This window comes from Lathamus discolor, chromosome 3 (genome assembly GCF_037157495.1).
Source record: "Lathamus discolor isolate bLatDis1 chromosome 3, bLatDis1.hap1, whole genome shotgun sequence".
In the NCBI taxonomy this organism is placed as follows: Eukaryota; Metazoa; Chordata; class Aves; order Psittaciformes; family Psittacidae; genus Lathamus; species Lathamus discolor.
This window is the reverse complement of record NC_088886.1, coordinates 29,798,158-29,822,884: the sequence shown is the minus strand read 5'-3', so window position 1 is coordinate 29,822,884 and position 24,727 is coordinate 29,798,158. Positions and strand designations below refer to the sequence as shown.

The window sequence follows — 24,727 nt, the reverse complement described above, 5'->3', positions numbered from 1 at the left end:
GCTGATGCTGAGCACCCAAAGGCCGCCCCACCGGATGGAGGCCTGGCCGCGTTTCAAAGGAGCGCAGTTGTATAATTTATCGGAAGGAGATAACAGCTAAGGCGGGGGGGGGGGCAGGAACTGCACCCCCGCTCCAGGGAGACAGGCACCACAGTTACAAGGGCTGCCCGGATCCATCACACTGGGGGCATGGGCACTTCCCTGGCCATGGCAGGACACGGGGACATCCCGGTGGGTCCCATTTTCCACTGGGATGTTTTGGGGCTGCCCCAAGGCAGGGGCAGAAACAGTGCCACCCTGTGCCCTGCTTTGGAGGCACTGGCTGGATGCTCCCTCTTCCCAAGCGTGTCTTCCCTGGGTGCCCCGATGTGCAGAGACCACAGTGGCAAAGGCAGGACCAGATCCAGGTCACCTGGGGTTAGGTTTTGGATGGCTCCTCACCCCAGGGACTCATGGCCTGGGTGCCTCTGCAGCCCAGCATGGGGAGAGCAGCAGGCATGGGGGGAAGCTGAGGTAGGGGAGGACTGGTCTTGTGGGTACAGGGGCAGCACCTGGCGCCGGATCTGGGAAGGGTTTGTTTAATCCCAGATAAGGAGGTGACGCCAGGCACCTGGCTGGCAAACGGGCGCTCCCCAGGCAACAGCACCAAAGGCCGTGCTGACCCCCCTGCACCCACCCCAGGACCATCTGCTCCCCACCCAGCAGCACAGGGCTGGCATTAGCCTGGCATTAGTCGTCCCTCTGACCACCCACACTCCTGTGGCACAGCACCGCATGACATGGCACAGCATGACACAGCATGGCACAGCATGACACGGGGTCAGCAAGGCAGCAAGCACATGGGCAGAGTGAGGGTAGTTGAGGTTGTAGTGCAGGGAAAAGTGGGGTATGCCATCCTCTGCCAATCCCGGCTGGATTTACGCCAGGGCCAGCCCCCTGTCTGATCCTGCCCCACGGGCTGCCTGGGTGTGGGGCCGAGGAGGGGGCTTGGCACCATGGCCGTGCTGCACAGCCAGTGCCCGGAGGTGCAGGGCTGTGCCAGGCTCCTGCTGCCACTGTGGCATCTGGAGGGCACCTGGAAACCTGCCCCCAGCCAGCTGGCCTTGCGGGTGGCTGCGTGCCCGTGACCCTTGCATGGGGCCATGCCCGCGGGCGCTCGGGGTCGAGGCTCAGGTGTGCCTGGCCCCACAAGGGCAGGGAAGCAGACGGCACTGCTGGCTGGCAGGCTCTGCGGGCAGCAGCATCACCGGCTGGTGAGCACAGCCCCGGCTGCCCGTCAGCCTGCACCGGGCCTGCCAAGCCTCAGCAGGGGCAGGCAGGGACAGCCGGGTGGGATAAGCCCTTTGCGTCACCCCGCGCTGGCCTTGCCAAAGCCCAAGCACGGCTGTGCCAGGGCCTCCCTGCCTGAATCGTACTGGGCTCCCGGGGGGTACCCCTGAGCACACTCGGGACGGGTACATGGGCCCCGGCCGGCTGGCTCCGGACCGATAGGTCACATCCCTCCAGGATGGCACCCTGGGGGTGCTGGAGGGAGCAACCGGCCGGACTGGTGAGCCTGGCGGGGGCAGGGGTCTCCCCTCCGGCACACCCCGGGGTGCTCTGCCGTGCTCGGTGCGCTGCTGCCACCCCCTGGCAGCGTGCACAGCCGCAGATCCCCCTCACAGCGTCCAACGCAGGGGTGCCCAGGACCCCACAGCCCAGCCCCGCACTCCCCACAGCAGGCAGGGGCACCCCAGGGTCCAGGATGACAGGGAGGGCACAGGGCGCTTTTGGGAGGTCCACACGCCCTGCACTGTCAAATTGGGTGCCTGGGCATGTCCCCACGCTGTGGCAGATGGGCTTGTGCCCGGGTGGGCACAGCAGGAAGGGGGCGTGGGGCTGGGGGGGGTCTCTCGCGCAGCCGGTGATTAGAAGGAGCCGAGGTTATGTCGCAGCGCATTAAGGCTGTCCCTGCTGAGCGCCACTGCCGCAGGGTGACCCCTCCGTGAACCGTCCGTGTACCCCCCCGAGGGGCCCCCAGCCCCTCGCACCAGCACCCCCGTCACGTCACCAGCGCATGTCACCACCCTGCCCCGTCCCACTGCCTGCACTGCACGCACACGTGAGGGGTGCGCTGGCAGCAAGTCAGGGGGGCCGGGGGGGGACACTGTGTAGAGGTCACAGCTGGGTGGGTCTGGGTACCACAGACATCCTGTAGCAGGCATCCCAGCACGGATGCTGGAGACACCTCGGCTTTGGGTGCCACCCCAAGCCATGTCCCGGAGATGCCTGGCTCCCGGGGTTAGCGGGCACTGCAGACACCAAGGCCACCCACGGGGACCCATGTCCCACGGATGTTTATGCTCACGGCCTCATGGTCGCCAGTGAGCTGCTGCCATGTGCCGTGCGGACAGTGCTGTGCCACCCGCCTTCCCCAGTCCCCATCACACCGGGACACCACCAACCACCTCCATGCCAGCCCCCTCCATGCCACGTCCAGGCGGGCACCCCCTGCTCAAATGGGGCACAGGGTCGCGGTTGCCACGTCCCACCCGAGCCAGGGAAAGCCCGGCTAAGGCAGGCGGGCGGTGGCATCGAGGCGCCGGGGGAAGGGGGGGTGGGGGGAAGGATGAACTCTCGACCCCGCGCCGTTGGCTCCCCACCAGATGCCAGGCGGGCGAGCACCCGGTGTGAGCAGCCCCCAGCCCTGCCAGAGGCCGGCTCCCCTCACGGTTCATCGGCAGGACACGGGTGGCGGCCGCCGCACCTCCCTCCCCCCCCAAAAAGCCGTTGTGAGAGGGGGAAGGAGCCGCCGGAGGCTGCATCCCCGCGCCTCGTCGCTGGTTGAGCCTGCGCAGCTCATGACACCGATGCAGCCTCGAAGGGCCCGGTGAGGCCCCGCTGTCCCACGCCTCGGGGCTATCGGACGGGGGCTTCGAAGCCCTCGAGGGGCAGCTCGGACCCCCGCAAGCGGCGGCCGCTGGCTGGAGCGCCTCCGGGCCCGGGCCATCTGCGGCAGCAGCCGCGGCCGACGCGGCGGCGTGCGCGGTGCCATCCGCGGCCTCGCAGCTCCCCCTGCCGACACGTGCCGCAAGGGCACCCTGGCAGCCCTCCCCATTGCAGGGCCCCCTCCCCGCAGCGGGGCTCCGGTGCAGCGCTGCCCGTCCCACCGCACCCCTTTGCAGTGCCCCCCGCGGCCGCAGGGCGCGCAGTGCAACCCGCGGAGCGGAAACCGGCGGCACCGGCACCGCGGAGAGCCGCCGCCGGGCGGCGGCAGTGCGCAAGCGCGGCGATCGTCACGTGTGTCCCGAGGCTACTTCCTCCCCAGGGCGGAAGGGCGCCTGTGCGGTGGGTGTGTGGGGGTGGTTTGCGCCGTGCGGGGAGCGGGGCCGCCGCCATGGCCGGGATCCTCTTCGAGGACATCTTTGACGTGAAGGACATCGACCCCGAGGGGAAGAAGTTCGACCGCGGTGAGTGGGGCCGCGCCGCCGCCCTCAGCCTGCCGGGCCCCTCCGCCCCGCCCGTCGGTGGCGGCCCCTCGCGGTGCCTGGCACCGGCCCGCCGGGGGTTGCCGCTCGCCGGTGCGTGCCGCTCCCGTGGCTCTCCCTGCCTGTGCGTCCCGAGGCCTGCTCCCGGGCCCCGGTACCCAGCCCCGAGCCCACCCCTGTGCACCCCTTTCCGCCGGTGCCAGCCGCGGGGGGGGGGAGAGCCCCGCTCCCACCCAGCCACGGGGGTCTGCTCTGTGCTCGCCCCTAACTGCTGCTCTCCGCAGTGTCCCGCCTGCACTGTGAGAGCGAGTCCTTCAAGATGGACCTCATCCTGGATGTGAACATCCAGATCTACCCCGTGGACCTCGGTAAGCCATTGGGCTGCTAGTCCGGAGGGTGCCTCGCCTGAGCCGGTGTCACCTTTGGTGGGTGAGGTTAGAGGGGCGTGCTGGTGCTTGGAGGAGGGTGGCCAAATTAGCTGTGAGCAAGGAATGAGCTGCCTCACACTTCCCTGGGCCCCTGTGTTTCTCTCCAGGAGGTGCTGGGCATTCTCAGCATGCTGGTGTTGAACTGGGTTCTGGTTTGCCTCACTGAATGTGTTTGGGCTTGTTCCCAGAGATGCTGTCTATGAAACTGCCTCAGCTGGTGGCAACAAAGCTTTGAGGGAGACCTTAAAAATGAGCTTCTGTGACTGAATATATTAGGTGAGAAAGAGTCTTATCGTCAGTGAAGCACAGAAGAGCTGGTGCTGCTGTTGCAGGGTCTTGCACTTGCTGCCCAGGGTTCAGCCAAGTCCTCTGGGACTCTCCCCAAGAATATCTTATTGCATACCATGAAAACAGCAGCAGTGGTGCCCTGGTGGCTCTGTTTTCTCTGTGGTGGTGACCAGTGTCCATGGGGAGCAGGGAGACATGATCCAGGATGACTTTTTCCTTGTTCCCTGGTCCCGTTGGAGAACTGAAGGCAGAGACGGGTTTGTGCTAAACCTGCCAGGACATCTCTTTGCCACCACACTGAGATCTGGTGCAGCTGCACCCTCACCTTCTCACTGCTCCTCTTCCCTCTCTTCCCAGGGGACAAATTCCGCCTGGTTATTGCCAGCACCTTGTATGAAGATGGCACGCTGGACGATGGCGAGTACAACCCCACAGATGACAGACCGTCCAGGTATAGGGGTCCAGCTGGGAACACGGGTGTGCCAGCGGGGTGAGGTGCTGAGGTTCCTGTTCTCCAAGAAGGCTCAGCTGGGGGAATACCTGAATTTGACTCTTCCCAGGGCAGACCAGTTCGAGTATGTGATGTACGGCAAGGTGTACAGGATTGAGGGGGATGAGACCTCCACAGAGGCAGCCACACGCCTGTAAGTGCTTATCGGTGGGAGCAGGGGGATGTGGAGCTCCAGGGGTGGAGTGGGGGAGGCATTGGGATCTTGGTCCAGGTTTCTTGTGGAATTTTTCACTCTAACTGCTCCTCTTCTCCTACCCCAGCTCTGCCTACGTGTCCTATGGGGGGCTGCTCATGCGGCTGCAGGGAGATGCAAACAACCTGCACGGGTTTGAAGTGGACTCTCGAGTTTACCTGCTGATGAAGAAGCTGGCCTTCTAGGAAATTTCCTGCCTCTGTGGGCTGCCCCAGAGATGTTCTGCTGGCAAGCAAACAGGAGCCCTGTGATCCCAAATCCCACCTCAGTGTCCATGTTGTCTGGCCCTTCTGGAACTGGGGATGAGGGAGCAGTCCTCCTCCAAATCCTGGCTTCTTCTGACTCTTGGGATCTGCAGGCCCCTCTTGCAAGGAGAGGGGTGCCTCATGGCTGAGTGGAGACCAGCTGGTTCTGCAGTCCTGGCTCTGGCCAGGGGCAGCTGGACTGAGACAGCCACCTTTCTGCCTCAGGGCTGGGCACCATTTCCTAAGGAATCATCCTGAGGCAAGCTGGGCTTGTTGATTAAACTAGGATGTGTTTTCTAGATCTGTCTGTGCTGGCTGAGATGGGGCTCTTGGGGAGTGGATGTGCCTGTGCTGGGGGGCAGAGAGAGCCTGTACCACTTTCCCAAAGGATGGGCAGTACAAACTTGCCCCGGGCTGTCCTGGTGCTGCACCTTGGGGCTAGAGACCAGCAGGCAGATGCATGTGGTGAGGTGCCGGCCGGAGCCTGCCCACCCTGCAGCGCTGTCGGCTGCTGCGGGAGGGAGCTGGGTGCAGCGGGGAGACCCGGAGCGGCTGCCGCTTACTGGGTGATGCCCCCGGGGGTGTGTGGGCCCCTGCCAGGGCCACAGCGGCAGCAGGAAAAGACACAAACAGCCCGTTATAAAAATAGCTCTTTAATTGTAAAGCATTCACAGTAGAGGTGCCTGCCTGGGTGGGAGCTGAGCGTGTGCCCAGTGCGTGGGTGTTGCTGCTGTCTGTGTCCATGGGCTGCGTGGGCACTGCAGGCTTAGACAGCAGCCAACCCTTTCCCTGTGGGCACCTTCCTGGGTACCCAGAGCACAGCTAGGCATCTGGCTGCGAGCCCCGTGCTGAGCCTCATCGGGACCTGCACCGAGGGTCTGTGCCACCTGCCTGGCCTTGCTTGCACAAGTCCTTTGCCAGGTCATGGAAGAAGAAGCGCAGCTTGCCCTGCACCAGCTGCCGGTAAGTGAGGAAGATGCCAGTGATGTCAGTCTGCTCCGTGGAGCGTGGGGAGCAGCCTGGCTCCCAGGGTCCTGCCTGAGGGTTGAGAGTGTGACAAGAGGTGACAAATGCCGCCATACCCAGTGCAGTGCAGCCAGCACTGCCCCAGGGTATTCTGGCTCAAGGTGGGAGGCCTCACCTCCCAGCTGAAGGTCTGCAGGAGCAGGAGGAAGGAGTTGGCGTGTTGGTAAAGCTGGCTCAGCTGCCTGGCCCCGCACGGCTCGGTCACCTGGCCCTGGGCATCCACCACAGCGCCCACCAGCAGTGCCATGTCACACAGGATCTCCCGCCGCTTGGTCTCGTTCTGTGGGAGCAGGCAGCAAGCGGGCTGACCCCAGGCCTGGCTCATTCCTATGCCCACCCTAGGTCTGGAGGGGGGTTCTCTGCCCCCTGTGTGCCCACAGACATCTTGTTTGGCACTTACGGTGCCTCTGCCAAACTAGAGTTTCCTTCAGCCCCATGAGCACCGCAGTGCCAGCACCATTCTCCCAGCCCCTCTCACCGATTTGGATTTCCACTGCTGGAGGCTGAAGTCCACCAAGGGCAGCACTGCAGGACAGCTGAGTGCAGGCAGCACCTGGCACTGGCCCTGTGGGGAACAAGAGATGCTGAGGTGAGATACCAGGAGCTGTGCCCATCACTCGTCTTGGGTTTGGGGGGGACTGTATCCTCACCACTGTCTTCTCCATGTCCTTGGCCTCCCCAATGTACTTCTGGATGAGTCTGTTGTCACAGACCAGCCGTGTTGAGCTGGCATGGCCCTCTTCCATGTGCAGGAGAAAGGATGTGAGGAGCAGCAGTCCTGGGGGAGACTGGGTTACCTGGGTCACCATGCCCCCCTCCCTGTGCAGGTCCAGCCCTGGGGCTGTGCCTGCGCGGGCAACCCTCACCCCTGCCTGGTGGCAGCTTTATTGGCCCAGTGGTGGGGGTGCAGGGAGAGGTGTAGGGGGGCTGAGGGAGGGCGTGAGGTGCTGCACCCCTGTCAGTCAGCACAGGTGCCAGGAAGAGCCAGTATTTCTGTGCTGCTGGTGTGTGCCGAGGTCCACACAGCCACATCCGCACCAGGTTTTTCAGCTCCGCTCTGGGCTGGGCTGCTAGCGGGGAGCAGAGCCACGCTCCCTGTGCAGCCAGGGCCAGCCCTCCGGATCTATGCCAGGAGCAGCTCTGGGTGTCACGTGCACTATGGGGAATCCCTGCCTGCAGCATCCTGCAGTGTACGGCTGCTCACCGCTGCTCTGGCCAAGAGCTCGCCTTCCCCAGCGCTGCTGGCACGCTGCTGCCAAGGATGTCTCCTGGCCAGGCAGCTGCAGCATCCTGGCACTAGGCATCTCCTCTCCAAACACCCTCTGTGCATCCACCTGCCTTGGCACTACACCTGTCCCCAGAAGGCCTTTGCACAGTCTGTTCCCTAGGGCAGGCATGGAGAGATGCTAGCCTGCCCTTGAGCACTGGTAGGAGCCAGGTCCAACCAAACCAGAGCCACACTGGGGGTTTGCTGCCCACCTGTGGGACTCATCTCTTGAGGTACCCATGCAGCGGACGCTTGGGTCGTAGAGCCATGGTGTCTGCTGCCAAAGCAATGCCCCTTCCTGCTCGCTCCCGTCCCCCCTTTTGGCTGCGCACTCACTGTTCAGCTCCATGCTCAGCTGGGGGCTTCGGCCCTGCATCTTCCACCCTGGGGCCAGCGACCGCTCCCTGCCTCCCGTCCCCCTTCCATGGAGGGCGGTGGTGGCGCGGGCTCCCCGCGAGCAGCCCAGTGGGAATGGAGGGCCGGGGGCCGGGATTGCCCCCGGGACGGGACAGCACGGCGCGGCGCTCTGGCTCCGGCCTGGCCGCCCAGCCGAGGCAGCGCGATTTCCTGTTGTGTCGCCACTGACCTTCAAGCAAAACTGCAGCGGGGGCCCCGGGCCCGGGGGACGGCTTCCTGCCTCCGGCCGCTTCCTCCCTTGGCGCGGGGCGCGGGAAGGGCGTCCCTGGGGCTGCTCACCTGGCGCCTGGCCTGAGCGCTTGGCTGCTGGCGCTCCGGTGGTCGGCACCTCAGCTGTGCCTGGCCAGCCGGTGAAGGTGGCCCTGGTACCTGCAGAACGGACGGCATGGGTGACCCCGAGCTGGGTGACCCTGGGATCATCACTCCTGGCAGGTTCCTGCTCCCGGCTTTGGCAGCCAGGCACGAAGGCTACCAAAAACCCTTACCTGGAGATGGGGTCCAACCCCAGCAACCCTCACCCAGAGGCAGACCTCATCCCTGGTCAACTTTATGCAGGGGGGAGCCCTAACCCTAGTGATCCTCACCCAGAGGTGGAACCAAGCCCCAGTGAACCTTGCCCAGGGGTGGGCTCTGCTCCCTGCATCCAGCACCCAGGATCCTGGAGATCTGTGGTGCGGCTGTGGTGCGTGGGGACCCCTCCAAGCCAGGGAAGGTGATGGCGTCCAGGGGTTTGTCTGGCACGCGGTTCCTGGGGCTGTTTCACCAGAAGAACTGGATGTGGATGGGTAAGTACCCACTGATACCCCCTCCCTGTGGAGGAGAAGCACTGGGGGTCTGCCCAGCACCAGGCCCTGGTGTGGCTGTCACATCCTCCCTGGCAAACCCAGCCCCTGCCCCAGAGCACCCTGGCTGCTGGGGTGGGGGATGCACACACCCGTACCTGTGTACACATGCACGTGTGTGCCCCAACAGCACACGCACAACCACCCCCCACGTGCACCCTCAGACCCACGTGTGCGCGCGCACGCTTCCTGCGGCACGCGTCAGGATGCGCGCTCAGATAACTCTGGGAGCCAGGCAGCGCTCCACACGCTTCCCTTTGGCCGGGGACCCCTCCAGCCGATGTCCTCTAGCTCCTGGTCTCCCTGCAGCCTTGCGCTTCCTTCTCACACCGCAGCTCTCGCACGCTCCCACCCCTGTCCCTGTGGCCAGCGGTTCCCGGCAGCGCCTGGCTGGGTGACAACAGCCGGAGTAAACACCTCAGCCCCCCTGCGCCTGCCCCGTGCCCTGCTCAGCCCCCAGAGCCCACCTTGCAGGTCGCGGGGTGCCTGGACGGGGGTCCAGCGGGTGCTGTGTCTCCAGCGATGAGGCTGGCAGCCCGGCTCGCGTGGGGCACGGCTGGCTGGAGCCATGAGCACAGGGGTCAAACGCCGCCAGGCTTCCCCTGCTCGGCCGTGCCTCGTCCCTGCGGACGTGACAGGCTGCAAACACGCCTAACAGCACCCTCAGCCCCTGGCCTTGCTCCTGCCGCTGGCCCCGTGTCAGTCCCTGCCGTGCGCAGGTCCCCATCCCTCCCAGGGCGCAACGCCCCCGATGATGCCAGGCTGGAGAGCCGCAGTGCCCGGCGCTCCCTGCTTGTCCTCATCACTAGGCAAACGAACCCATCACGAGAAACCAGACAGCTGCTGGAAACTGGAAGTCTGCTGGACACCAGTGGGCACCAAGGCATCCAAGCTGCCTTCAGCAGCCCCTTTACTTCATAACGCTCTTTTTCAGCCGTGCCAGAAGCTGGTGGGCAGCAGGAGCCCGTTCCTGTGGGCAGCCTGGTATTCCTCTGCTGAGAAGGGCAATGCCAGTGTTTGCTGACCACAGCAGGCAGACAGACAGAAGGGGATGTGGGGGGAGCCCCTGCTGCTGGTCCACTTTGTTTCCACAGCCCAAACCCAGAGATGTTGCGTGCTGTGGAGGGGAGCGGGGTGGGGGTGGTGAGTGAGGGTCAGAGCTCGGCGGGGCACGGCGGCTCTGGCTGAGATGAGCAGGTATCTGGCAGGGGGCAGGAAGCTGCGGGGGGAGGGCCGCGGGGCTGCGCAGCTGGCCAGGTCCTGGTGCCAAGTTTCCCACCTCTCCTTACAGGGTGCAAAGTGCCGGGAATCCCACTGCGGGGGGCGGCTGTTTGCACCCACTTCGCCGAGGTGCTGACGGTAGCCGGAGGTGCCAGGCGGAAGGGGAGGGGGGGGGGGGGGGCGACGTGTGGCACAGCTGCTGACCCGCAGGCCACCCAGATGTGCTCGGTGGGCACCCCCAGGGATGACAGTGCGGGGGGGGGGGGGGGGGGGGGGGGCATGGGAAGCAAACCTGGGCTTCCAGGGACAGAGAGGGGGGTCCCAGCCCCCTTTGAAGCCCCATGAAAGGGTCCGGCATAAAGGGAGGAGAAAGTCAAAGGAACAAAGCAAGCAGCTAATCCCGGCGTGAGCAAACAGCCCCGTTTGCTCAGGGCACAGCTGGCCCCGGGACCAGGGAAAAGAGCACAGCAGGGCTGTGGGGGACCCTCTACCCCCGCCGGTCCGCTCCCTGCGTGCGGGCAGCCCCGGGGGCTGGGTGTCTCCTGACCCCTCCGGGCCGTTTCACATTTGCATATTGCCAATAAACATCCGTGGTCGGATCCTGCTCCGCTGCCCTCCGCACCACGCTCCGCTCCCTGCCAGCCCGTCCCACGGCGCTGCCGGGCATATGGGCTTGCAAAGGGCACCTTGGCCGGGGGGCTGCAGCTCACGGGGTGAAGGCTGGCAGGGTTTCCCCCATCTTTCCTAATTCCCAGCAGGCTACACGCTGCTCGGCACCCAGCACAAAGCCCTGGGTGCTGTCCAGAGGATGTCCATGGGCGAGCCCTGCATCCGCTCCCTTTCACCTTGTGCCAGTGGCTCTGCTGGCATTCGGAGTGACCCCATTGTGTCCTCCCCTCCTATCCTGCTCCTCAGCCGAGCTCCCCACCCCAGTGAGTGGCACAGGGGGTGCCGGGAGGGCACCTCAGCCCTCTCCCTCCATCCCACGGGGTGGTGAAGGGGTTAATGCCAGGCGGCTGAGCCGCAGGTGGGCGCAAGAATGAAATTCCTTCTCGCTGTCCTGCGAAGTCTGGGCACAAATATTTGCCTGCATGTCCGGTGGGGAGGGGGGAGACCACCATCGCTCTGGGAGCTTGCTAATCCCCATGCCAAACACAGCCCTCCATGCCCTGCATGCCCCCCACCTTCCCCCTGCTGGGGTTGCCCCACAGCAAGGGGAGGAGGAGACATTTGGGGCCAAGGAGACACCAGCACCTTTGGGTGCTCCTATAAGCAGGGAGCTCTATGGAGTTGACGGGTGCTAGAAGCAGGTACGGTACTCCAGGACAAAGCCAGGATCTGCTTGGCATGGCAGAGAAGGCTGCTTTGAGGTCTGCATCCTGCTCCCTGAGCTGTGCCTGCTGCAGCAGCCCAGGATGAAGACGAGAGCCCCAACCATCCCTGCCATGCCAGCAATGCACCCTCCATAATAAAGTCCATGTGTTCGCAGACAGAAAACAGCCACTTTCCACGTCCTCCATCACTCCCCCAAACTGCATCCTCATCCCCCTACCTGCCACCCCCAAAACCCCCTCCATCCCCAGACCCCCCTGTCTTTCGTCTGGGGCAGCCCAGCGCTGCGAGCCGCCTACCAGTTGTGCAAATATTGCTGGAACGGCTGTAATCCCCGTGTCCAACGTGAATTATGAGATATTTCCACCCATTACGACAGCCCCCCCTCCCCGCCCCGCCGCGTGTGTGCGAGGCCGGGGGGATTAGTCACGGCGCAAGCCGCGATGGGCTCAAAGCTTTGGGGAGGCTGACAGCTCTCTGCACCCTGGGCCGGTGAAGGGGGGGGGGGGGGTGCTCCTTTGGCAAGCGGGAGCGCCCCTTGCGCCTTCCTGGCTCTTGGCTCACGGCCGCTTGGGTGCCCGGGAGGCGGTGGGAAGGGGCCCGGGGTGTGCGGTTTTGCCTCGACCCCATCCCCGGGGAGCAGAGGCTCCTTCCTGCCGCCGGAGCCCTGCTCATGTTCAAAGCCGCAAGCAGGCAGCAGCTAATGAGGCCAGACAATAGGGAGCTGCGTGGGGCAGGAGGCTGGCGAGGGCCTCTGTGACACCCGCACGCCAGGCACGGCCCTGGCACCGCGGCCCACAGGACCTTCCGCAGGACCCTTGCCGCCGGGCAGGGCACGTGCCCACAAAGCCCTGGTGGCCCTGGTGGCTGTTCTGGAGGGTGTCATCAGGGCGTCCCACCCGTCCTGTGCTAGGCTGGCACCCACAGGGGACACCGTCTCCCCACCCAGGGACAAGCAGGGTGCGTGCTCTGGTGGAGGTGCTGAAGGGTGCGGGTGCCTGGCAGGGTGGCCGGGGCTGCCCACGGCCAGCCAGCTCCATCCCCATGTGGTTCCAGCTGCCCACAGCCGGCAGCCCCGTTGGGGATGTGCCGGCGCCAGGCCTGGCTCTGGAGTGCCTCAGAGCCGCCTTTGTGCAGGGCGCTGCCGGCACACATGTGCGGGTGCTGGGAAGCAGCTGCTGGGACCGGGACCCTTTCCCAAGTGCCGGCGCCATCCTCCTCCCCACCAGCCCAGAGACCCCCGAGGCTCTGGCAAGCCACCCCCTGCCCTCACATGGAGGCACCCCATGGCATTTCCAGGGGCAGCCGGGGCTGTGGATAAGGGACACCCAGGCACGGCTGGGACACCCCTTTATCCATTTCACCCCTGTTGCAGTGGCAGTGCCCTGTCCCCGAGCAGGGCTGCCCTCCTGCACCGCCAGGCCCTGTGCCAGCATACGGCCCCTGTCCCAGCCTGGCAGTGCCAGGCCACCCTCCCAGCCCCCCTTTCCCTCGCGCTGCCACCCTGTGCCTCAGTTTCCCCCATGCCGAGGACTGCAGACAGGCGGGTTCCCTGTCTCTCCTTCCTTTCCCTGGGAAAGGGGAGGGAGCTTCCCCTGCCGCTTCCCTGCTTCCCTGCGTTCCGCAGCCGAGCCAGGAGACTGTGACGAGCTCTGGGCTCGCGGAGCCAGCAACAGATTCCTGGCACCGGCGGAGCGTCCGGGAGCCATCGCCCGCCTCCTCCCTGCTCGGCCCTGCTCGCGTCCCGCCGTTCCCCAGGGCCGCTGCCGTGCCGCAGTGGACACCGTGCTGTGACACTGGCACGGCCTCGGAGACCCCAGCCTTCCCCTGCCCATCGTGCTGCCGGATCGCAGGCCAGCGGGAACGCGGGGAGAGAGGAGCGGGGACAGGTCAGTGGCGCTGTGGGAGACAGCAGGGAGGGCACGGGGCCAGGGGGTACCATGCGATCAGGCATGGTCCCCGTGTGCAGAAAGTTCTTGGAAGTGGGCATTGCCGTGCCCAAGGGATGCCTGAGGCCCTGGCAGCGGCCCAGCCCTGGCGATGCCGTGGGCCATCCCACTGGGGGAAGACCGTCTGCTCCTCACTGCCTCCTGCCAGCACCAGCTCCTGCCGTGGGCAGATCCCCAGCATGGCCAAGGCCCCAGAGCCCCGCTGCCCTTGCTGGAGAGGTGCCCACTGCTCAGGGATACGTGCCAAATAGGGTCAGGGAACGGGATGGGGCGGCTGCAGCCAAGCTGGGGATAGGCAGCTCTATGCGGGCTGGCATCGGGGGCACAGGCAGTGGGCTGTAACCCCCCCAGCTGCTCTCTGGGCCGTGGGGAGGCCCAGGAGGAGCCTTCTAGGGAGGCAGGGGCCCGTTGTGCTCCAGCTGTGCCGTGTTTCCCTAGCTACACTGCGCAGCTGGCCGGGTGTTTGTACCGCCCGGAGTTGATTTTGGCAGCTCTGCGTTTCCCCCTCCTCCCTTCCCCATGCGCCTTCCCCTCCGGGGGCGCCTGCCCGCCACACACCCGCCACCCGTCCCTGCTACCTTCGGTGGAGGTCTCAAGGCAGGGACACGGGTGGCACACAACGACCCCTCCCCACAGCGTGTGCCTCAGTTTCCTCAGATGGATGATGCTCTCCCCAGGCTTTTCCATGGTGTGCACTCGCTGCCCACCATCTTCGCCAGCTCGGGCACATGTGGGTGATGAGCAGGACTGGTGCTGGGTGCTGCTCTCTCAGCCTCTTCCACAGCCGCCCCCTCCCCTCCCCAGGCAAGGTAACCCAGGCACCCAGGCTTCTATCCCACCGCAGCCACTGTCACTGGTGGGCAGCAGCACGGTGTCCTGTCCTGAAGCCTTCCTCTGCCCAAGGTGGACATCAGCCAGAGGCATTTAGGGGTTTCGAGGGCACAAGTTGTGGGGTGCATGTGACTTTGCAGAATGCAGTGTGGGTTGGAGGGGTGCAGCATGCTTCAGGGGCCCATGCTCAGAGCTGCTGAGGATGGAGGGTCTTTATGTCCTGAGGAAAGGCTGGCTGCATGGGAGAGATCTGCAGGGGGTCCGTGTGCCACAGGGAACAGTGTGGCTGGACAGTGCCCTGCAGCACCCCGTGTCCTGGAGTGCCAAGTGGCCTAAGAATGGGCCGAATGGACGGAGGAGTCCCCAGGCTGTCCCATTCCTGGGGGGCCCTACAAGCCCTGGGAGTACTATACGGATGGGAAGGCCCCAGGATGCCCTGTGCCCAGAACATGCCCCATGCTAGGGAAGAGTATATGGATTGAGGAGGGGAGCATTTGAATGAGGTTGCCCCTCAGATGCCTTATTCCCAAGGAGAGGAGGCTTATGTGGATGAGGGACTCCCTAGTGGTTCTTATGCATGGGGGCATGCCCGGGAAGTCCAGTGCCCAGGAACACCCTGAGCTCTGTGGAAGGAATGTGGATAGCGGTGTCTCCACAGTGTCCTGTGTCCCGGGGTGTTATGTGGATTGCACGGCTGGGTGTCCTCAAGATGCCCAGCTCCTGGGTGTGCCCCGTGCCCTGCAGGAGGGTATGTGAATGAAAGCATCCCTCAGAGGATGTGGATGAAGGCATCCCTCACATGCCCTGGGGCTGGCATGTGAGCGGGGATGCTCTGCACCCGGCGGTACCCCAAGCCCGGGGGAGGGGGGCAGTGGATGGGGGGGGGTCCCCAGGACACCCCGATGGAGGTTACCCCGTGGCCGGCGGGGCAGCTGCGCCCCCCGGGGTGCCGCGGAATGGCCCGTGCCCGGCGGGTTCGGTGCCCGGGGCGGGGGGGGGGGGGTGTCAGAGCGCGGCGGGGGCGCGTCCCCCCCCGACCGGTCGCTGCCTGCGCCTCATTAGCGGGGCCTTTGTTTGCACAGGGCTCGCAGCTCCCGCTTGCCCATGCCGCCGCCTATAAAGCGGAGCCGGAGCCGGCGGCCGGGCAGAGGCGGCGGCAGCACCCGGCAGCTCCCGGCCCCCCCTCCCCGCCCCCGGCCGCCTGCCCGCCCCGGCCGGCCGGCACGATGCGCGCTGCGCTGCTCCTGCTGCTCGCCGTGCTCCTGCTGCTGCCCGGCCGCGCCGCCCGCCCCAAGCTCGCCCTGCCCATCCGGCCCGACACGGACCCGCTGCCCCCCGGAGGGGCGGCAGGTAGGAGACCCCCTTCCCTCCTCCGCTCCGGCCACCCCCCGTCCTCTATCAAGCCGCTGCCGCGCCCCCCCTTCGTATGTCCCGCTTCGTCCGCCCCCTCCCCGCCACCCGCACCCCCGTCCTTGCACCGCATGCCTGCACCTCCCTTTCCTCCCCTTTTCTTGCATCGCGCATCCCGCTCCGGGTCCCCCGGGTGGTCGGGACCGGCACCGGGAGCGGGATCGGGAGCGGTCTCCGTGCCCAGCGGGAGGCGGGGCGGTGCCGGCCGCTGTCAGGGGCTGCGGCAGGGGGGTGTCCGCGCCCCAGAGGTGACCGGGGCGACGGTGGTGGTGGCGGCGGTGGGGTCTCCGCAGGCTGCGCCTTCGGGGGTCACTTCTATGCCCTGGAGGAGACGTGGCACCCGGACCTGGGGGAGCCCTTCGGGGTCATGCGCTGCGTTATCTGCCACTGCGAGCCGGTGAGTGCCCTTGTACCCCCCTTCCAAAGGGAGATCCCTCCAGGACCCGGCCCTGCTGGGAGGGAACTGGAAGAGGGGGAGTTTTCGACCCGTTCATCCAATACAGCCCCTCCTCACGGAGAAGGGAAGCGGGGATCCCTCCAGCCAGCCGGACACCTGGATGTCCTCCCCCGCGGCAGCAGCGGGGAGAAGGGGGTTTAAAGGATCAGGCTTCATTCCTCCTCCACCTCCTCGGGGATGGCCCCCGGCCCCCTCCTTCCCTCCGAGCAGCCCCCCGGGGCCGGGGCTGGCGGGGCCGCGCACAGCTGGGCAAGGGGCTGGGGGCCGTGGGGAGGGGGCCCGGGCTTGGCTGCCGTTCAAGCAGCTGGGGGCTGCGCAAGGTGTCCGCGCTGCCCGCGGGGGCTCCAGATGGGCTGGGCCGGGGGATCCACGCTGGCCGGGGGGGCAGACATCGACACGGCTCTCCCGGGCTCTTCCCGCAGCAGAGGAACCGCCGAGGGAAGCCAGCAGGAAAAGTGAACTGCAAGAACATGAAGCAGGACTGCCCGGTGCCAGCCTGCCCACGGGCCACGCTGCTGCCCGGGCACTGCTGCCACACCTGCCCCAAAGGTGAGGCCGGCGGCAGCCTCCCTGCAGGAGGGTCCTCCGTGGGCTGGGGAAGGGGGCACTGCACGAACACCTCCAAAAAGGGCTGCTTGCTTTGTTGTGGAGGTTGTCATTGCCCTGCGGGATGCTTGCGAGGTGGTGGTCATGTGGAAATCCTGGTGGGAACAGCTGTCCCCACACCACCCTGGGAGAGGTGCCAGGAGGGTGCTTAGGGCTCAGCACCCTGCCTGTCCATCTGCCGGTGCCCAGTATGCCCCCACATGCCAGCTCAGAGCCCCACGGTGATTCACAGGGCACATCTCAGTCTGTCTTTGGAGGGGGTATTTATTACTGCCTCCCCCGCCTCGGAGCTCTTGGGCACAAGCAGCGTGGTGCAGTGGTCTCCCTCCTGTGCCCATCTCATGCCAGCTTTGCCAGGACCCCCAGAGAAGAGTTCTGCACTTGCCCTCGACACCTTCGAGTACTTCCAGGACAAGGAGGATGACCTGGAGAAGCCCTACAATGACCGCTCCTACCTCAGCTCCGAGGGGCTGGCCCGTGATGATGCCCGCACAGGTGAGTTGCCCACCCAGGCAGACAGCAGCGGTGTTGGCACACACACACACCCCCCCCCCCCGTGCTCCCCACCGTCCTCAACATCTTCTCCCCAGAGTTCGTGGCCTTGCTGACGAGCGGTGGCTCAGAGCTGTGGCACCCGACGTCCAGTGCGGTGGCCAAGGCTCGCTTCACCCTGCTGCGCTCCTACCTGCTCTTCTCCATCAGCTACGAGCGGTGAGTCCTGCTCCCTGTTCTCTGCCCAGGCCATCGCAGCGGGCACCCATCGCCCGGAAAAGGGGGGGATGCAGCAGTGCTTGTGCCTCAGTTTCCCTTCCGACCTCCCCCTGCGGTGCCACAGCCTCGCCCCGGCAGGGTGAGAGATGTGGGGAGGGGTCGGTGTGCTGGGGGTCCAGCCTGGGCGAGCAGCCGGGATTCCGGCACACCCACGGCGCCGGCCGGGCCTCACCCCTTCGCCTCCAGGTCTGGAGCGCGATCAAACGGGAACGGCTCCAGGGCTCCACGGAGGACGCGGGCGCAGCGGGGCAGAGGCGCTGTGCCGCCCCGCAGGCTCTGCCGCCGGCATCCCCCGTCCTCGCCGTGCCCTCCCCGGATGCCCGGCGGCGGCCGAGCCGCTCCTCTCCTTCCCTTCCTCCTTCCCGCTCCAGTTTCTTCTGCTCTGCCTTGCTTCCAGGCCCCTTTGCATAGTAAAGTGGTGACTAATTTCCAGCTCCAACCGGGGGAGCCAAACGGAGCCGAAAATGCTCCTAATTTACAGCTGGGCCCAAGCGCTCGGCTCCTGGCGGGTCCTGCTCCGCCGCCGTTCCCGGTGGGGACCCCGCTCCTGCGCCGAGCCGCTTTGGCACCTCTCCGGGGCAGGGGAGCCCAGGGGACCGGTGCCGAGCTGGCAGCCGGCGGGACGGCAGGCAGGGTGTGGGCTGGCAGAGCGTGGCGCTTGGGACCCCACAAGGGGATCTCACCCTTCTCTTGCCCACCCCATATCCCTTAGCGTGCCCCCCCCGAGGCACCGCTGTGCCCAGTGCTGAGCGAGGGTGGTGCCGGGGGACACGGGGCCGGGCAGGAAGTCCTTGCTCACCCCCTGGGTGCCCACAGGCTGGGGCGGCCGAGCCGGGTGCGTTTCAGTGACCCTGAGGGCAATGTCTTGTTCGAACACCCCGTGCAGAAGACCGCTGCCTCCGAGGAGGGCATGGTGAGAGGGGAATGGAGGGCGCAGGGCACGGTACCCCTTCCTCTCCCTCCCTGGGTATGCGGTGACCCCGGCCGCTGCCCAGCCCTGCCGTCACCCGCAGCTCTGCGGGATGTGGAGGACAGTGTCCAAGGCCAACGTCCAGCTGCTGAGGGGGGAGCAGCTCCGAGTGTCCCTTGTCACCCGTACACAGCCCTCTGGAGAGGTCCATGGGCACATCCTCAAGCACCGGGCGCTCTTTGCTGGTCAGTCCTGCTCCTGCCTGCCCAGCTGGTGAGTGACCAGCATGATGCCTCTCACACCGCCTCTCCCCACACAGAGACGTTCAGTGCCATCCTGACCTCATCGGACCCCACACACCTGGGTGCTGGGGGCATGGCCATGCTGACGCTGAGTGACGCAGAGAACAACCTGCACTTCATCCTCATGGCCCGGGGGCTGCTGGAGCCTGGTGCCGGGGGTGAGGGTGGGCACAAGCACCTTGCGGGTCCTGGCACTGCCTGGAGTAGGGGGGGCTGAGTAAGGCTGGGAAGCCCATGGCATGGATGTAGCTTGGGGTGCGGGAGTCAGGGTGGGTGCATGGGCTGGGGGTAGGGCTCAGGGTGGGTATAGGGGCTGTGAATGGTAGAGGTGGGGGTGAGGTGTTCATAGAAGTTGTTGCATGACTTAGGGTCTGCACTGGTTGGGGTGTGTGTGGTGTGTACCTATGGGGGGCCATGGGCCCAGGGGATGCTGGAAGGCATATGGGATGGGGAGATCAGTATGCAGAAGGATGGGTTTAGGATGTGGGTTGTGCAAGGATCTGAAGAGTGCAGAGGGGAATGGTGGGAGTCACTGTGTGCGCGGTGTTTGAGCATGCAGGACAGTGGGGATTGGGTGCTGGGGTTTGGTGGTGGCGGTGGACACAGAGGGTAGGTTTGGGGGGCAGAGGTACAGTGGTCACAGGCCCCGTCCAGTGGGTCTAACTCCATCTGCCATGGCCAGAATCCCCCTCGGTTCCGCTGCGGGTGCGCATCTTGCACCAGGGCCAGACACTGCGGGAGGTCCATGCCAACATTACCGTGGAGGTAAAGCCCTCCTTTCCCCCATGTTGCCCCGGCAGCCACAGTGCCCTCCGTGCCCGGGCTGAGCCATGATACTGTGACTGCCCCTGACAGGACCCTGACTTTGCGGAGGTGCTGAGCGAGCTCTCTGCCCGTGAGCTGCAGTGGTTGGTGCAGGGGCAGCTCCGCATCGTGGCTGAGACAGAGGGCCGGCACGCACGCCAGCTGGCAGGCACCATCACCACCCGCCGCAGCTGTGACAGTGAGCATGGGGCAGGCACCCTAGGGCACAGGAGGGGTGCCTGTGACCCCCATGCCAACCTTCTCCCCTGCCCTGTGCCTCTCTCCCTGGGTTGAAGCCATACAAAGCGTGCTGTGTGGAGCAGATGCCTTGCTGCCAACCAAGACAGGGGCTGCAGGTTCGGCCAAGCTGGCACTGCACGAGAATGGCACCCTGGAGTACCAGGTAAGTTGGGGCACCTGCGTCCCTGCAGGGGATCCCAGGGGGCATCTCTCCCTCTGGCACTGCTCCTCAGCACCCTGCCCACAGGTGCAGGTGGTGGGCACTGCCAGTGAGGTGGTGGGCATCACGCTGGAGACCAAACCCCGGCGGAAGAGCAAGAGGAACATCCTGTTTGACATGACACCCAGCTACAAGGACGGGCTGGTGAGCACTGAGTGGCACTGGGGGGGTTAACACGGGAACTTTGGATGAGTCCCCATCCCAACCTGTGTGGTCTCCTGTGGTACCAGGCCTGGGGCACCTGGCAGAACCCCAGTGCCCGCGATGCCCACATGCTGCTGCAGAATGAGCTCTTCCTCAACGTGGCCACCAAGGACTGGGCGGAGGGTGAGCTGCGGGGCCAAGTCATCTCCTTGCCCTACAGCGGGCTGCTTGCCCGCTACACAGGTACTGGGGAGCACTGAGGGTGGTAATGGGGGGCAGTGGGGCAGCACAGCCCCCCCCCCCCCCCCCCGCTGCCTCCCATGGCTCCTGTCTGTACACAGAGATGCCCGTGGTGCTGGCGGGGCAGCTGGTGTCCCCCCCGGTGGGCAGCGGTGCGGGGGGGCACGCCTGGCTCTCGCTGGATGAGCACTGCCACCTGCACTACGAGATCTCGGTGGCGGGGCTGGGCCGCCCGGCCGATGGCACCATCAGCGCCCATCTCCATGGCGTGGCTGAGCTGGGCGAGATGGGCACCCGGCCCCACCAGCACAAGCGCCTGCTCAAGGGTTTCTACAGCACCGAGGTGAGGCGGGTACCTGGTTGGGAAGCTCCATGGCAGGGGTCAAGCCAGCCCTCATGTGCTTCCCTCTGGTGCCTTTCTCACCCTGGCAGGCTCAGGGGGTGGTGAAGGACCTGGATGCTGACCTGCTGCAGCACCTGGCGCAGGGCACTGCCTTCCTGCAAGTCAGCACCAAAGCCCACCCTAATGGAGAAATGCGAGGACGGGTAGGTCCTATCATCTGCACAGGTCCACATCACACACATCTGTTCCCACTCCCACCGCTGCCTGGGGTCCTCAGATAGATGGTACCGCCTGGAGCGGGGTGGGAAGGGCACAGGAAGGAGGCCATGCTGTGGAATGGTCCCAGCAGCCCAGTGTGATGTGTCCTGTGGTCATGGGTGCTTCGTCCACCAGCACTACCCATGGAGGGCATCTGGGCATTGGTATGGGGAGAGGATCCCCAGGCAGTGCCAACCCTGTTGCCTCTCTCCAGGTGCACATCCCCAACCAGTGCCATGCAGGAGGGACGCGCCTGGCCCCGGGGGAAGCCCTGGGGGAGGCCGAGCTCCCTGAGGGCACCAAGACCAGGGATCTGGAGCAGCTGAAGAAGGACCCCAACTCCTGCTTCTTTGAGGGGCAGCACCGGGCACACGGCACTCGCTGGGCACCTGACTATGACAAGAAGTGCTCCATCTGCAGCTGCCAGGTACAGACTAGGGGTGCATGCCGGGGGAGTGGGGGGCAGCACTGTCAGTAGTGCCCCCTGTGACAAGCACTGACCTGCTGCCCCCAGAAGCGCACGGTGATTTGCGACCCCATCCTGTGCCAGCCCCTCAACTGTACCCGCCAGGTGCACCCCGAGGAGCTGTGCTGCCCCATCTGCGAAGGTACCTGGGGCACAGGGGGTCCCAGGCCAGGGGGCTGCGGGAGCAGGGGCTTCCCTATGGGAGCAAGGTGGGGGGTCCCTCTCTGAGCCTCTGCTGCTGGCACTGTGTACACCTCATGGCCTTCCTCAATCTTTCCTTGCAGAGAAGAAGACTGGGCAGGAGGAGCTGAAGCTGGAGCGGGCACGGGACAGTAGTGAGGGTGAGTTCAAGCAGGCATGGGCTGAGGGTCAGCTCTGCCCCTCTGGCCTCCCTGGCATCTTCACGAAGGCTGAGCCCACCCCTCCTTCCTATTTCTTCTCTTCCTCTCCCAGGCTGCTACTTCGATGGGGACAAGACATGGCGAGGCTCTGGCACCCGCTGGCACCCTGTTGTGCCCCCCTTCGGCCTCATCAAATGTGCCATCTGCACCTGCAAGGTGAGTGCTAGTCCCAGCTCCCCCCTTGCCCCACAACCTGCTTCTGGTGGCAGAGCTGCTCCAGGACCCATGGGTGCCCACAGCTACCGGTCACTGTAGCAGGGTCTCAAACCAGGGAGAGGGTCTTGTGTTGACTGCCCAGTGTACTCCCTGCAGGGCACCACGGGTGAAGTACACTGCGAGAAGGTGCAGTGCCCACGGCTCACTTGTGCCAACCCTGTGCGCGCCAGCCCCTCTGACTGCTGCAAGCAGTGCCCAGGTACCTGCACCACCCCTGCTCTATGGTCTCCCAGCACAGCCCCTACATGCCACCACTGGTGGTGCCATGAGGCCCGGCAGCTTCCCAGTGCCCTTCCCTGCAGCCCCAGAGAAGAGTGTCCCTGAGCTGGCCGACACCATGCAGGCGGATGGGCCACGGGCATGCCGCTTTGGGCGCCGCTGGTACCTCAACAATGAGAGCTGGCATCCCTCCGTGCCCCCCTTTGGAGAAATGAAGTGTATCCTGTGCTGGTGTGTGGTGAGTGGCAGCAGGGGAAGGAGCCCGTGTGCCAGTCCACGGTACCTCGGGGATGGGAGACCAGCCCAGGGTAGCTACGTCCTGAGGAGCCGCCAGCCACCAAACCCCCATGCTCAGACCCTCTTTCTGCCCCACAGTCGGGGGAGACACACTGCCAGCGCCAGGAGTGCCCCCCAGCTGCCTGCACCAGCCCTGCCAGGAGGGACAACCCCTGCTGCGCCAAGTGCCGTGGTGAGTGCCACTGCTCCCCCAGACACCCTATTGTGGCCTCTGCACCTTCCCAGCTCCCTTGGTGCTGAGCCAGGGCTGTGACCAGCCCAAATGCCCTCCTGGCACCTGCCATGCCCATGGCTCAGCCCCACTTTCCCCTCCCCTGCAGCCCCGGATGCCCCCGTGGATGCACAGGAGAAAGTTCATGAGGCCAGGGCAGAGGCACGGAGCCGCTGAGCAGTGACTGCTGCCCAGAGTGGGGCGAGCATGCAGCGAGGCTGGGCGGCTGGGGGGAGTCCTGGCTGCCCACCGCCCCCAAGCAGGGCAGGGGGCACAGAGGAGCAGGGCAGGGTGGACATAGCCAGGCACCCAGCCTGGGCACCCCTTCCTGACGCGGCCACGGTGCCAGGGCTGTCCTGCCTACCAATGCCCCTGGGCAGTGGCTGGGCTGGTGGAGGCACCCACTGCCCTCCCGTTTCGAGCCCTCTCGGCCAGTGGGCACAGTGGGCATGGTGCCCGCCTTGTACATAGTGTAAAATCCCTCCAGCCCCCGTCTCCCTGTGCCCCCCACCCCGGCTTGGCCGGGCTCATCACGTAATTTATGGTGCCCATGGACGGGGGTCCTGATGTATTTATTAAAACAAGAGATACTGCCCACCTGGCTCCCTGCCTCTCTCTCTAACAGCAGCTGCGGGGCTGTGTCTCTGCATCCCACGCTGGGCTCCAGTGGGAGTTGCAGGCCTTGCTGAGTTTGGGGGTGCATATTTTGGGAGGGGAAACTGGGGAACATGGGTCTGGGAGCCAGTGCCAGACTGGAGCCACCAGGGGTGGTGCTTGTAAGGTGGCACTGGAGAGGATCAGAGCAGGATCCAGTGCCCACGGTGGGGGCTGTGGCTGCAGGGCCGGGTGCCGGTGTGTGCTGGCACAGGGACAGCTGGGCTCTGCACCCTGCACCTCCGTGCTGGCACGGAGAGCCCAGCCTGCGGCCCTGAGTCAGCTGCCGCCCACAGGGGTGCCTGCTCACAGCAAACTGAGTGCCCAGGGCTGGGTGTGCCGCGCAGCCACCCATACCTGTGCCAGCACACATGCTGGGGCAGCGTTCCCCAGCCACCCCAGTACAGCCACACTGGACTAAGACCTCACGTGGCTCATGGGGCCCGTGGAAGTTGCAGTGCTGCCACCTGCGCTTCGGTCCGCAGTGCAGGGCACTGGGGCACCTTTGGGAACATCGCTGTGCAGTGCAGGAAAACTTGGACAGACTTGGAAACTGGGACAGCACCAGAGCTATACTGGGCTATATTGGAACAGTGCCAGAGCTGTAGGGGAAGTAACACTGGTCTCTGCTGGGACAGTATTGAGTCATGCTGGCATAATACCAACACCATGGTGGGACAGTGTTAGATTGTACGGAGTCTGTGCCAGAGGCAACACTGGGCTAATGGTATGGTAACAGAAGGGTGACACTGGGGCACACTAGACTGGGACAGAGTCCTGGGTGCTGATCCGGGTGTCCTGCCCTGGGAATGCCCACAGCTACATGGGTGCCTGTGCCAGCAGGGTCACAGCACCCACGGTGGCCTTGCAGCATGCTGGTGGCCCACATCGGAACATACTGTCAGCAGCAGACAAAGCATGTGTCCTGGCACAGGGCTGCCCCTCTAGATGAGTATCCTGGCTCAGCCCTGAGCTGACAGGCAAGGAGGGAGCTCTGTACCCAAGGACACAATGAGTGGGCAGCCCATTTTATCACCTCCCTGCCGCAAACTGGTTCATGTCCGGCAATGAACCCTCCGAGGCTGGCGCAGGACATAACCCAACCCCCAGCCTGGCTATCATCACCCACTCTTGGGGGTGCCAACGTCAAACCGGAGGGTGGCACCCGGCCGCCAAGGACTAGTCTGTTCCTGGTCCTACAGCACCAGTCCAGCAGTGCCACAGCTCCGTCTTTCCCTGCATTCAGTTCTTGCCACGAAGGTGCCGTGCCCCAGGGCATGGCAGAGGGTGAGCTCGGCTCTGCCAGCTGCCCGTGAGCCCGCGGCGCAGGGAGACAGAGGGTCCCGGCAACCAGCCGGCCATGCTGGAGCACCTTTCCCAAGGGCTGACGGCGTCAAACTCTGCCCGTGTGCCCCTCCAGAGCGGGCTGAGCTGTTGCTGCCCAGCGGTTTCAGCAGCGAAGAGTGGAGCCCATCTGCCTTTCATGGGGCTGGCAGTCACGGAGCACTGAGCAGCACCACGGTAAGGACGAGCTCTCTGCC

At 65.4% G+C, this 24,727-nt stretch overlaps 3 protein-coding genes across 14 annotated transcripts; 2 read left to right on the top strand and 1 right to left on the bottom strand.

Annotated features, from left to right (window-relative positions):
* Positions 1-3,288: 3,288 nt before the first annotated feature.
* On the top strand, positions 3,289-5,431 carry POLR2H (RNA polymerase II, I and III subunit H). 2 transcript variants are annotated; one of them, XM_065672629.1, is made up of 5 exons: positions 3,294-3,449; positions 3,752-3,835; positions 4,541-4,634; positions 4,744-4,827; positions 4,955-5,431. In XM_065672629.1, exons 1-5 carry the CDS (start codon positions 3,377-3,379, stop codon positions 5,070-5,072), a joined length of 453 nt encoding a protein of 150 aa, XP_065528701.1. In that variant the 5' UTR covers positions 3,294-3,376; the 3' UTR covers positions 5,073-5,431. The 2 variants fall into 2 exon arrangements, with proteins under 2 accessions (XP_065528702.1, XP_065528701.1); XM_065672630.1 differs by lacking the exons at positions 4,541-4,634; positions 4,744-4,827 and having other exon boundaries at positions 3,289-3,449.
* Positions 5,432-5,769: 338 nt separating this feature from the next.
* THPO (thrombopoietin) lies at positions 5,770-9,459 on the bottom strand. 2 transcript variants are annotated; one of them, XM_065674450.1, is made up of 6 exons: positions 9,152-9,459; positions 7,762-8,211; positions 6,809-6,936; positions 6,637-6,723; positions 6,274-6,438; positions 5,770-6,170 (listed from the first exon to the last, which is right to left on the bottom strand). In XM_065674450.1, exons 1-6 carry the CDS (start codon positions 9,252-9,254, stop codon positions 5,988-5,990), a joined length of 1,116 nt encoding a protein of 371 aa, XP_065530522.1. In that variant the 5' UTR covers positions 9,255-9,459; the 3' UTR covers positions 5,770-5,987. The 2 variants fall into 2 exon arrangements, with proteins under 2 accessions (XP_065530522.1, XP_065530523.1); XM_065674451.1 differs by lacking the exon at positions 9,152-9,459 and adding an exon at positions 8,427-8,585.
* CHRD (chordin) lies at positions 8,505-23,127 on the top strand. 10 transcript variants are annotated; one of them, XM_065674445.1, is made up of 24 exons: positions 8,505-8,627; positions 15,100-15,367; positions 15,721-15,824; positions 16,307-16,433; positions 16,839-16,985; positions 17,081-17,201; positions 18,078-18,174; positions 18,257-18,416; positions 18,491-18,637; positions 19,156-19,238; positions 19,329-19,476; positions 19,574-19,680; positions 19,765-19,881; positions 19,968-20,124; positions 20,223-20,464; positions 20,554-20,667; positions 20,937-21,149; positions 21,237-21,330; positions 21,473-21,529; positions 21,642-21,745; positions 21,902-22,004; positions 22,108-22,262; positions 22,400-22,493; positions 22,642-23,127. In XM_065674445.1, exons 2-24 carry the CDS (start codon positions 15,244-15,246, stop codon positions 22,707-22,709), a joined length of 2,883 nt encoding a protein of 960 aa, XP_065530517.1. In that variant the 5' UTR covers positions 8,505-8,627; positions 15,100-15,243; the 3' UTR covers positions 22,710-23,127. The 10 variants fall into 10 exon arrangements, with proteins under 10 accessions (XP_065530517.1, XP_065530516.1, XP_065530520.1 ...); XM_065674444.1 differs by lacking the exon at positions 8,505-8,627 and adding an exon at positions 12,848-13,126; XM_065674448.1 differs by lacking the exon at positions 8,505-8,627 and adding an exon at positions 12,849-13,126 and having other exon boundaries at positions 16,848-16,985; positions 18,275-18,416; positions 18,491-18,631.
* The last annotated feature ends 1,600 nt before the right edge of the window (positions 23,128-24,727 follow it).

Coding starts and splice junctions, on each gene's coding strand:
- POLR2H (XM_065672629.1), top strand. CDS start 3,377: ATGGCCGGGATCCTCTTCGAGGACATCTTTGACGTGAAGGACATCGAC. Junction 3,450..3,751: donor GGGGAAGAAGTTCGACCGCG/GTGAGTGGGGCC, acceptor TGCTCTCCGCAG/TGTCCCGCCTGCACTGTGAG. Junction 3,836..4,540: donor GATCTACCCCGTGGACCTCG/GTAAGCCATTGG, acceptor CTCTCTTCCCAG/GGGACAAATTCCGCCTGGTT.
- THPO (XM_065674450.1), bottom strand. CDS start 9,254: ATGGCTCCAGCCAGCCGTGCCCCACGCGAGCCGGGCTGCCAGCCTCAT. Junction 8,212..9,151: donor GGCACCCCGCGACCTGCAAG/GTGGGCTCTGGG, acceptor TCCGTTCTGCAG/GTACCAGGGCCACCTTCACC. Junction 6,724..6,808: donor AGGACATGGAGAAGACAGTG/GTGAGGATACAG, acceptor TGTTCCCCACAG/GGCCAGTGCCAGGTGCTGCC.
- CHRD (XM_065674439.1), top strand. CDS start 15,444: ATGTCCCGCTTCGTCCGCCCCCTCCCCGCCACCCGCACCCCCGTCCTT. Junction 16,986..17,080: donor CCGTGATGATGCCCGCACAG/GTGAGTTGCCCA, acceptor TCTTCTCCCCAG/AGTTCGTGGCCTTGCTGACG. Junction 22,005..22,107: donor CTGCTGCAAGCAGTGCCCAG/GTACCTGCACCA, acceptor CCTTCCCTGCAG/CCCCAGAGAAGAGTGTCCCT.